Source organism: Aethalodelphis obliquidens, unplaced genomic scaffold (assembly GCF_003676395.1).
Source record: "Aethalodelphis obliquidens isolate GAN/ISIS:26980383/991018 unplaced genomic scaffold, ASM367639v1 scaffold2, whole genome shotgun sequence".
Lineage (NCBI taxonomy): Eukaryota > Metazoa > Chordata > Mammalia > Artiodactyla > Delphinidae > Aethalodelphis > Aethalodelphis obliquidens.
In genome coordinates this window covers 50,701,436-50,714,148 of record NW_020837946.1, presented here as the reverse complement: position 1 = coordinate 50,714,148, position 12,713 = coordinate 50,701,436, and the positions used below count along the sequence as shown (strand labels likewise).

At 34.8% G+C, this 12,713-nt stretch overlaps 1 protein-coding gene across 1 annotated transcript in view; it reads right to left on the bottom strand.

The window, feature by feature from the left end:
• The window catches only part of PDE1A (phosphodiesterase 1A), a 265,239-nt gene that overhangs the window by 79,047 nt on the left and 173,479 nt on the right, over positions 1-12,713 (bottom strand). Inside the window, exons 4-6 of the mRNA XM_027126564.1 lie at positions 11,561-11,627; positions 8,485-8,601; positions 7,501-7,641 (exon numbers count right to left, since the gene is read on the bottom strand). Coding sequence (XP_026982365.1) covers positions 7,501-7,641; positions 8,485-8,601; positions 11,561-11,627 — 325 coding nt within the window. The remainder of the gene's footprint in view (positions 1-7,500; positions 7,642-8,484; positions 8,602-11,560; positions 11,628-12,713) is intronic.

The window sequence follows — 12,713 nt, the reverse complement described above, 5'->3', positions numbered from 1 at the left end:
GAACTCTAAATGGATTTTGAATTTACAGCCTTACCAATTTGGGATCTCATGAAATCATTTCAGTTTAGTGATTTTTAACATATAACTCATACAACACTAAAATGTCTTTTAGCTCAACTTTTGTAGAAGACCCTACTATTAGAAAATTTTCCACCTGTGAGTTGAAAATATTCACTTTGGTCATTAGAGAAACTGAACTTAGTTTTTATATTTAGAGATTTAGAAGAGATTCCAAGAATTTATCAAGTTTGTTCTTCATGATACATATATTCTATGACTATACAATTAAACTTAATAACAATGAAAGAATAAATGCTTTCACGTAAAATCCAGAGCACTGCTTCATATACATTGATTTTTTTCTTGTTGTTATCAATTGGAAGGTTTTAATAAAATTTCTCTACTGTTATAAGTCCATTTAGGTAATTTGATAGTTTATTCATTACTCACATTTTGCATAACACTTTAACTGCATTGTTCAATATGATAATCACATATGACTATTTAAATTAAAAATAAATAAAATTAAGTAAAATTAAGTTCACTTTTTTAGTTGCAGTAGCCACATTTCAACTGCTCAATAGTGGCAAGTGGTTATCTTATAGAATAGTACAGATACAAAATATTTGCATCACCACAGGAAGTTCTATTGGAGAGCGCTGTAAGTAGGTGGTACTTGATGGTAAGAATAGAGGATCCAAAGTGATGTGGAACTTGCTCTTAGTGGTTTTATGCCATACACTTGAAACAAAGACCTTGCACAAAGCAGCAGAAGAATATAAAGTACATGCATACTTGATGAAAACTCACAGAACAGAAGGGCAGATAGGACACCTATTTGGTGGCAGTGGATCTTGGAAGAAGGATGGACAAAGATTGGTAGCTAAATGCAAGGTTGGAAACAGAGAGATTCTAAATAGAAAGAGTAAATATGGAATGATACTATAGAGGCCTGTACGGAAATTGAATTGCTAACAGTACAATTGTGTTGGAGAGTCAAGTGAAGTGAGATTGAAGGTGGAGTATGGGAAAGAATTGATAAGCTACCTTGATTAGAGCTGATGAATTAAGATTTTGAATAAAAGGCAACAGGAAGCCACTGTAGGTCCATGGGTCTAACAGTGGAGGTGACACTGTTGAGTCTCATGATTGCTAAAGGCACAGTCTTATTCATCTTTGCTCCTTTCATATAACCCATCACGGTATTTGGCACATAGTAGGAACTTGGCATTTGTTTGTTGAATTGAATTTCACTAGTTTTGCATTTGGAGGAGTTAATTGGGAATAGTGGAAAGAGACTGTGGAATCAGAGAATCCTGATTTTAAGCCTTGTTAATCCTCAGGCAAATAAGCTATTTACCCTCTCAGGCACAGTTTCCATGAAAATAAAATTAGTGATCATTCCCCTGTGGACTTTAAAAGAAATTTAAAGTTGATGTATGTGCTGTGCCTATTACAAGTCTTAATATACAGTAAAATACAGAATAAATGGCATTTTACTGAACTTATTACTTTAAATACATTGTTTAAGGTATTGAATCTGGAAAATAATAATGAGCTAACATATCTTTAGTGATTGCAATTCAAGAATAAATGCCTCACAGTTGGATGACTGAAGCAGAAATAATTTTTAGAACTAAGGAGAGTTGATATAACTAGCTGCACTGTGTTTATAGGTGCATTTAATTGTGAGTCATTAAAAGGAAGGAAATTACCTCATTAAAGGTCTGTATTAGAGGCTGAACTGGGACTGAGCCTCCAATGTCCCCACTGAGACTGTGGAATTAAACACCATGAACTGAATAGCAATTGAAGTTAAACCAGATTTTGTAACCCCAGAAATCCATTGTTTTAATAAAGAAAATTGTTATTAGAAAAAAAATCACCTATTTTCTTAAGTATTTCCTATTAGTTATATTTAAGATTTACAGACTTACCTGTGATTTTAAAAAAGCAATATTCTATATCTACTACGATAATATAGAATATGAAGCGCAATTGTAAAAATAATTAAATTAGGAAATAAGAGCTGAATTTTAATTATAGATTATCTCATAAGTATTTAAAATTATTATCTTTCTAACTTTCAAAATTGATTATACATGTTTCCTGTTTTTAGTCTCATTAATCTCTGCCTCCTATAAATAGTACTTCCTTCATCAATTCATCTTACTTATTGCCACAGTATAGTCTTAATAATTAAGTTTACATTATAAACTAGTTTGGGAAGAGAGAAACATTGAACATTCACACTTAATTGAAAAATACATCTATTTCATATCAGTGAAAGTATAATTGGGGGCTGATTTTTATGTCCTTAGTTGACAATTCATTTTACACTGGTGTTGAATGAGAATTCTAACTCAGAAAATGGTTGCTTAAATTCATGAATTTTGTAAATTACTCATGATGACAAGTCAGAGAGAGTAAGTCTGAATCATATCATTCTTCCCAACTAGAACAGTGGTCAGTACATAACCTAAGTTCTTCTGATTCTTAATGGGCAGAAATAAAGGGTTAAAATGAAGAGTCATGAGCAGTGTAGACATTGTGCTTCATCTAAACTGCATTTTGCCTAGAGAATTGCTCAGGTAGACTTGCTGTAAAAAGCTCAGTCCTCAAATTATACCAGAGAGAGGCATTGACTTCCATTAATAGCATGTACAATGTTGATGGAAAGAAAGGAGAAAGAACTAACATTAACTGGACTTTTTAGGTAGATGGTTTCATTTAATTTTTATAATCACCCTATTTACCATTTACTAGGTAAATGTTTTAAATCTTATTAGGCAAATAACACAGCTGAAGCCTAAAGAATTGAATCAACCTGCCAAAAGTCACATAGCTCTCAAGTGGCAGAGCAGGAATTCAAACTAAAATCTGTCTGATTCCAAAATTTCTGTTCTTTCCACAGATCACAATATTCCTTCCTTCTATGGATGACAATAGCCTTCATTATTCCAGGGTGGTAATATGCTGAATACATTCTTCTAAGATTTCAAAAGCAGAATTTCTAGATAATTTAACTAAATATACTGATAGGTAGAGAAGCTAACAAAGCTTTAAGACTTAGGATGTAATTTTCATATCTGAATTATTTAATGTGTGTGTGTGTTTGTGTGTGTGTGTGTGTGTGTGTGTGTATGATAGAGAATGTATATGTGTATATGTATAGGCCTGGGAGAATTTTAGGTCAGAAAATCACATTGACATATTAGATGCCGGTGTGTCTAAAAGGACGTAATTAACAACCCCTTTAGCTTACATGATAGGTAGAGTTGGACCTTTTTTTCTCTATCCCTTTGAATAGACTGAAGTACTTTGCTATAACTTATTCAATATGGAAAGTGAGTATATTATAATAATATTAACATATAATACACATAAGTTAATATATAATATATAAATTACTAATAATTTTTACTAATAGCTATTATGTTTCAGGAACTAGGTTAGGATTACACATATGATATCATTACTCCTCACTGTTGTACTACAAGGTAGTTGGTATTATTAACCACATTTTAGTGACAAGGGAACAGATATGGAGAGCAAGTGAGCTAGGAAGTGGGGAAGTAGGGTTTTAAATCTGTGTTTGCTTGCCTTGAAAGCCCACACTCTTCCCACTCTTCCAAACACTGTTGTATTGGAAGCCATTTACAAGAACAGAATTTCCATGTAGTTTGCAGAACAGAGACATAGTGGCGAATTTCTGTAGATTGGAGAAAAATTAAGTAATTTCAGAGTGTGAGGGGCTATTTCTGGGTGTAGTCAGTGGACTACAAGTTCCAAAGGAATAGTTTTCAAGTTATCTCTTTTTCTTCTACTCTCAGTATTAGAGGGAACACAGTGCCAGGAGCCCTCAAATACAAGTGTTCCCTTGCCAAGGCCCTCAGATGATTTCATATTCAAAAAGACATTTGGAAGTGGCTTGGCAGCATTCGGTGAAGCATTTGCTCTTTAGCAAATGGATCGAGCTACCACACACCCCTATCACCGTGGCACTACACGTGGCTACAAATTAATTAAGTGACAAACGGAGAGAGAGGGAGACAGAGGGTGTCCTGGCATCCTCTCTGCACTGCCTACTCCCAGGCCTGAGAGTGTCCCAATATGACATTAACAAACTGAAGGACAATGGTTTCATCCCAATCCCTTTCAGGCAATGGTCCTGCGAACATTTTGCAGGTGACAGGCTGCACTAGTTATCTGACAGTGCTGGGCTGCTACTGGAGTGCTCCATAAATGTCATGCTGATAAGACCATCTTGAAACAGCAGGAGATGACTAAAACACTAAAGTAAGTGACCCTATCTTCTCCATATCAAAGCCCAGGGGTTTCAGTTAAATGAATATTTCTGTAATGCTTTGTTTTTTGTTTCAAAGAACCAACACATTCATATGTATGAAAACTAATACTCTCCTACTACCATTTTTTTAATCTAAAGAAAAGCTTATTAAAATAACTTGCAAAAAACCCTCAAGCTGGCAATGTAACATAGTTTTGACAAAATAGTCAATAAACTGAAAATTCATTTTGCCTTTCCTTTCATCATCAATCATAAAATTTCTCATTAGTTTAAATATATTTTCCCAATCCTGGACAACACTGACAGTCTTCCACCCGACTATTTTTGTAATGGCCAAACTAAGGGATAAGTGAAGAGTCCACCGACACTTTTTTTGGTAAAGGATGAATAAATTTAGAAATGTTTCTAAACCAAACCTGCCAAAGTAGAGTGAAGTTATATATCTCAAAAAGTGACTATGTGATCTTTACTAACAACTTTAGCTTTCTAAGAGTCATGCCAGGCTGGGCCAGATTTCCCCGGTCTTCCAGAGAAGTTGGAATGGCTTGTTAGATCCTGGAACAAGTCTTCCTTGCAAGTCTGAGGGTAAATGCACATTGCAGATTTGCATTTCTCTATTTACCCACCAATATAGCATCCCTCATCTGTTCAATGTCACCTTCAGAACAGAGGTTCTGAAGCTGAACTAGGAGTCTCTTATTTGGTTCCCTTTACACTTGTGGTACTTAAGCAAAAATGTATTTCAAAACAAAATCCTGGTTTCCTAACAGCCTGAAATGGCATATATCTTCTGGTTGTACTTCATAATTAAAGCAGAGATTTTTTTTATACCAAAGTAGGCATTACTTTTCCACTCCATTTTGTTCTGAGGAAACTTAATTAGTACAGTTTCTGTTTCAGACTAACACTTAAATATTTCATTTTTCAGTTAACTTTTCAAAGCCACAGAATTCAGGGAAGAGGAAATGCCAAACACTTGAAATGAAAACCACCTCACAATCAGATTTAATTCCAAGGCCTTAGAAAGGAAAAGCAAATCTAACCAGGAAGATGTTAAAGCAAGTTTTTCAAGTGTTAACAGCATTGGCAGCTGTCAGGAGGCACTTTGCTCTTCACACTAATTGCCGCGTATATCAAACCAAATGAAAACACAGAGTTCAAGAAACAGCTCTGACAATGAAGACTTATTAAACCAACAGAGCTTTAAAATAATTTGTGTGTATGTGTGTGTGCACACGCACACATGCTAGAAAGAGAAACAGATAGAAAGTTACATATACTACTTTAAAAAAGCTTACAATATTTCGAAGCTATATCTTTGAAAGTTTGAGTTTCTACTTATTATTGCTAAGTTCTACTCCCTCCCTTTAAATGTCAAATCAGACTCCTGGAATAAATGGTGAGTAAACTTCAACCAAGGACCAAGTTCAGCCATGACTGCATTTGATTTGGCTCGATGGGCACATTTACATCTTAACTGGGTGATAGCCACATTTACATCTTAAAAAGAGAAAACAAAGGTATAAGGTTAACATCACATATAATTCAGCCTTCTAGAAGGCCACAAGAGAGTCATGCATCAGTGAAGGTTTTTGAGATTTTTACCTCCCCATAGTAGGCATTAACTCCAAAGCAGGCTATAATTACTTAGTGATCCTGCCAATATAATGCATATTTCTATTGAACTGGTAGTGATATTCGAAGAAAATTCTTCATTAAAATCCCAGCTGAGCTCCCAGCTATTAGCCATTATCAACTGCCAGCCATGTGAGTGAACCACTGTGGATGTCTTGCCCAGTGATGTCCTCAGATGTCTTTGACCATAGTTGCTAGCTGGTCACAATCACACAAGAGACCCCAAATGAGAACCTTCTAGTTGGGACCCTTCTAACCACAGACACCCATGAGAAACAATGATAAATTATTGTTTTAAGCCACTGAGTTTAGAGTAGTTTGTTTTGGAGAAAACAGATAATTGGAACACGGGGCAGGAGTGGAATCTGAGCCCAAGGCATTGATGGATCTGCAACATTTTGGAGGCAAAAAAGATGGAGAAGTAAAATAGATAATTTCTTCATTCATCACGTGAGACACCTTTGGATGAATCATAGCAAAGGGATCTTATGTGTAGGAAACCACACACTGGATTCTGGAGGAAAATGTATACAATTATCATCTGTATACAATAAACTTGGAGAATCATGTACCTGCTACAAGTTTTCAAGATCTTCAGGACTCTATACTGTGGCCCTAAGGGCTTTGTGTGGGACCAGGTAAGGAACACAGTCTCTGGGGCAGAATGATGAGATATGGAGGAGTACTAGTTACACAGATCTGAATGCCAATGAGACTTACCAATAAAAAGAATGTGACTTTTGAAATCTAAACAGGTAGGCAATGTAAATTATGAGGTTTGGTGGACCATTCTACTTATATGCATTTTATGGTACTGCTTCAGCCTAGGTTGATACATGAGGAATCAAAAATGTACTCAGATTCTGGGGATCTCACATGGCTCATACCCTTTTGAACCCATCCCAGTTTGGAACCTTCAGAAGGAAGGACTTCCCGTCCCTTTTTATCCCTTGGAAGTAATCCTATGCTCTAAGACACTATAGAAATTCTAGGCAGTCCCAGACTTCCCAACATCTACTCATTTTTGTCCCAGGGTTTGCACTGCTGAACCATTTATTCACTCATCAACTGATTCGTTCAAATACAAAGAGAAGGAAGAAGAATTCGGAAAAATCCAAATGAATAATTTCCAAAAATCCCTATTAGGATTTGATTGTAATTAGCAATGCAAACATGTAAAAGAGAAAAAGCTACTGAGCTCAGCTTGGGTGACGAAAGGAGGGGAGAGCACTACAACTAACTTTTATTCTAAAGAATTTTTCTCTAGGTCACTTTTCTGGGGGTTGATACCTATGGGAAAAGGAATTTACACATGAAAAATGTTACATAGTCCAAATTTTGAAAAATTTGCGGTCTATTTTCATTTGCTTCTGGAGATCTTTATTCACTGAGTTAAAATATTTTTTGAAAAATGAATATTGTAAATAACTCATTAACCCTCAAAAATCCAGAAGATTATTACTTATAATACTTTTTTGAGTATTAATGAGACAGTGAGAAGGGAATGGAATTTGATGTTGCAAACTAACAAACTTCAGTTACAAAGACTTTCTTACCATGATACCTGTATGAAGCATTATATAATGCACAGTTTGAGTGACATCAGCTGCATGAATCAAATTGTGATACGGATTTTTGTACTTGCTGTAACCAACTTCTAAAGCTTCTGCAAAGGCAATTAGGCAACAAACAGGAATCTGCAGAAAGTAACAATTATGATTATATTTTGACCAAAAGAGCGGCACTAAATCAACATGAGCACAAAGATGTTTGGGATGGGATACATTAGTGAGTCAGATGTGGGCAGTAGTTTCTTAAAGTTAAATGTGGATTGTTCTGAAAAAACACTTCATTAACCTGTCAGTTTTCAATGCTGAGAAGGATTATAACCCCCAAGTGTTTAATTAAGATAGATGAAATAACAGTCTTACCCATATAGCAATCTTTAAATTTTGTATCTTCCAGAGTCAGATAAGAAGGCTAGTTCTTAAAGGGGTAAAATTTTCCAATTACAACTGGTGAAGTCTAGTTTTTCTATCGGTAATTCAAGGGGGTTAAAATAAATGACCTCCCAGTAAATTCTAACTCTAAAAATAACATGATTCCATAGATACAGGCTCAGAAATCTGAATCAAATCTGTTGCTGAGATGGCTCTAAGTGAAGTTAATTAGAAACCCTTTCATTTCAATTTAAAAAAAGCTGCCAATAATGGTTCATTCTGCATTTTAGGAAAATCATATTTCTTTAAGACATATATTCCAATCTTTACATGAGTGTTCTGTGAATAATTCAGGGGGATGTTTGTATCTTGTTGGAATGAGTCTATCATGGCCTTATGATACCCCAGTGGATATACAGAAATGTCAGTGATTTGTAGAGAATGGCTATATCAAGTGGTGAACTCGTCCCCTTAGTTCTGTGATCTGACAATCCAGAAACATTTTTAAATGAATTGATTAATGACCCAAAGTTCTGCATTTTCATTCTTATTCAGATAACTCATTCTAAGAGCATTTTACTTTTGTTCCATGTTTCTGACCTTGAAACGGTTGATAAGATCATATCTGGTAAATAGTTCATAAATCATAAACTTCAGACTATGTTCTCCACTTGCTTCATTCAAGGCAAATACATCAAAAGACCATTTATCAACATCCTGTAGGAAAAAAAGTAAATATTTTAGTTGGCAATATCATATGATTCTGTTTCTTTCTATGAAAACATTCTTGGAAAGCTCAGGCATTGTACATCCAGCAGGTCAGATTTCAATTCAGCACATCAAACTTCATTTTTACCAGTGTCTGATGTGACAGGGACACTTAGTATCTGTGGATCCGCAAAAGTGAGGTCAATAATGCTTAAGATCTTCCCCTTAATCCCAAGGTTATCCAATATGATGTAGTAAACCTGATAACTCTATAACACTGCCCATATTCTTAGTCTCTCTCCAAATGCATGCCATAAATCATTTTCCCAGAGTGGGCCTCATTTCAAGGTGGAATTGCAGGTTATGTGGGTGATGTAATTGAGAGAGAGCGGGAAGATAGCCCTAATTTATCATTCCCACCCATCCACCCACCTGCTATGTTGCTTGAAATTCTACCGTTTAAAAGTTACTAATTTGGTTTAAAGATTTGATATTTTATGTCTTTTTTTTTTTAAGATAAAGATGCCCTAGAGAGACAGAGCTCTCTCTCTCGGTAGAGTACTACTACCTTATTACTCATTCCAACCTTGGCTGATTCATTTTTACTTTCTACCAGGGCCAGATGGTAAGATGAAGGAAGTGGGTCTCTTGATTGAGGGGGAGGTTAGGAATTTTGGCATTTCAGGCAATTCCCCGGGGGAAGTGGCCAGGCCTGTAGGGAAATAGATACCCTAGGAAAGTCCCCCCTAACTGTGGGAAAAGAGGGCAATGAGCAGGTATATCCAACTACTCCAGCCACCTCACGACTTTGATTCAGGTAATTCCAGGACAAAAACTTGCAGAGGGGTCCACAAAATGGACTTGTAGCAAGTGGTATCAGTACATTAAGGAGGTATTAAGTACATCAGTACATTAAGGTAAAGCTTGAGTTGCAACAGTAAATAAATCACTGAAACTTAAAAATCTACATAAATACAGCAGAATCAGTTCTAATGATTATCATAAATTATTAGTAAAGAAGGTCTAGTGTTTGCATACACACAACAGGTTTAGTATTGAACAGTAAGTGGACAACCTTAAAGCTATACATTAATTTTGAATTTGAGCAGGCCCTGTTTAGAACTTCATTCATTTAACACATTTCACAGAGGCCAACAATACATGCTGTAACATGCTGAAACTAAACTGAAAATCTGATAAAAATTATCCAAACCATCTCTTAAAACTATTTCTTTCCACAAATAGCAACAATAACATCAAACGTGTTTTTAATCATTTCAAAACACCAGTGAAATATTTTTTGGTTTCCTTGGGTACCTTTGTTAAATTCCTTGCGTTTGGCCCTAATTTGATCCTGAAATACTTGCTTGATCAGTTTGTAAATTTAAAAATCTCTCAAAGTTCTGTTAGAAGGCATTTACCATCAATAAAGCTCAAAGGAGACCAACAAATCTCACCAAATTCCAAAGCTAACACAGAATTAGTTCAGAATGTTACAGGCTGCTATTTACAGTTCCCAGTAGGGGTTTCCCACTGAGTAAAAGCTTAGCTCTCCATTTTGGGGGATTTTTTAAATCAACAATGGTGATTTACATCTGTAAACTACTGCAGATGCTTGGCTTTTACTTTGTCAGATTGAGAACAAACAAGACAAGGAGGTATCTCAGGAAATTAGAATTACTAAAACATTCTTAACTTAGTGATAATTCTCTTCAACCTGTTAGTTCATGATTTCCCTACACTACATTTTAGAAAAATGTTTACATTCTCTCATACCAGAATACTCTGTTAGCTGGTTTCTAAGAAAAATAAATAAAAATAAGTAATTTTCATGCCCACAGTTCAGGAAATAATGAGGAAATCAAAATCTCTCAAGAGCCAAGGAGTAATTAATATCTGATAATGTGACATTTCAGTTATACACTTGCCTCTATTATCGCTTTAGAAACATGAATATAAAAAAGCTTCTAAGAAAAACAAACTACCTTTTTAAATGAATAAGATTAAAATCTAATATGCAGCAGAGAAAAACCAAATGCAAAGGGGATGCTTTAAAGGAAATTAAAGAACAAAAGAAAGCAATATAGATTTAAACTAGGAAAGGAGTTTAATAAATCAAAAATAAAATAACCCAGTATATTCTGTTGCTAGTATTCTTTAAATTTGTGGTTAATACAGGAAAACCACCATAAAACTGTTAGAGGAGACAAAGTTGAATTTCCTACCCAAATCAAGTGATGGAATGAAATAAGGAATGTAGAATGATGAGCCTACAAAATGCCTCTTTAGTAATAAAGTCTAGGAATAGTGTGCGCGTGCACACACACACACACATGCAATGGGAACAAGCAAGTCAAAAACTTTCAGAACTTCAGATTTTCAACTCTAGTTATTTCTAACACATGTAATACTGCAATTGGGCCTCAGACTAGGGCAGCCACAGGGAAAGCCGGAGACAAAAGATATGAATTTCTTTTTTGTTTCCTTTCTTAATTTTATCTTACTTTTTATATTTTCTCGGACCTAAAATTCTAAACAATTTTACTCCATATAAGTTTTGCCTTTAACCGTGTTTGACTGAAATATCTTTTTATTTATAAAGCATTCAACTCTTTCATAATATACAGTAACAAAATATGTGTATTCTGACAACTGCTGGTGCCATCTCAAAATTGAATTCAAGATCCACCTAAATAAAGCATGAAGAAGAAGAAAACATCACACACACGTGTGTGTGTGTGTGTATATGTATGTATTGATATAGTTTGTTAGGGTAAATTGATCCTCATTTAAATCTACAATGAGTCATGACTTGAAACACATGACATTTTGTAAATGGTTAAAATATTTTTTACATTCCAACATGTAAGCTGCAGCAAAGACCTATTCTCACTTTCTCCTAATCCTTTTAAGGAGATTAGAAAAAATGACTAGTTGAAAAACTGAAGTAATTGAACATTTTTTTTACCTTTAATGTTACTATGACAGCTTCTGGATATGTCAACCCAACCATGTGATAGGATTTTCTGTACATTCTGAAAAAGAAAAATAAGTGTATATGTAAAAATCAGTTACTCAAAGTTTTCAGCTATTTCTTAAGAACAAAGAAAAAATTACCTTTGATGTGTTTACCTTGTATCATGTCACAGTCTCCCTTTGTGGCAACAATGATAACTATTGTCACCGCTTATTAAGCATCTACAATGTGACAGATACAAATGGTACATTTGCATCACAACCACAAAGTCAGTGTGATTTTAGATTCTATGTGAAGAGGTCTTTCCCTAAACGTCATCTTATTGAAAACAGAGACTGTCCTTTGCACGGGCAGCAACAACACCTTTTAGCATGCCACCACATGCATGACAGCACAGTAGTCTTGTTTTGTGTCTATTTGTGTTCCAAAATTCTCAGTCTGGAAGCTGAATGTCATGGAAATGTTTCCTTGATAGGTTTTTCTTTCCACAGAGTAAAAATTATAGGAGGGAATATGCACTATCATCAGAATTTACAGAGCCTTTTTTTAAGTTAAAAATATTGGAGGAGAACATATTGACAAAAATTGCTTAAGTTTGTTCAAATTGTCATTTAATATTATTTAATAAAGATTATCCAGAAAGAACAGGGTGTTTCTATTTTTATAGTAGCATCAATAACAAAAATATTTTTTTATTAATCAGTAATTTGTTGGAGTTTTCCAGCTTCCAATGGACAACCAAGATGACTTAAACCAAATATAAGGAACTCCTCCATTGATTCATGCAAAAATAGAATCAACATGATACCCTAATGGGTAGAAATAGCAACAGGTTTCTAATCAGGACTGAAAGGAACATGGCTCCTCCACAAAGTCCTGTGAAGAAAGAATTTAACTGATTATTAATCATGTCCCTTAATTTTTATATTGTTAGTCCACAAGCAAGCTGCATTCCTAGGCTATACTGAAGTAAACTCTCTTCCCAAGATGCCTGGACAAAACCATAATTTAATGATTATATCTTTAATTTATATTGGGGGTCAATATAAGAAATATAAGAACATAAGAAAATATTCTGCATCTTTTATAAAACCACTATGGGAGATACTAACCTTTTGATTCGATGTACCTTATATTACAAATC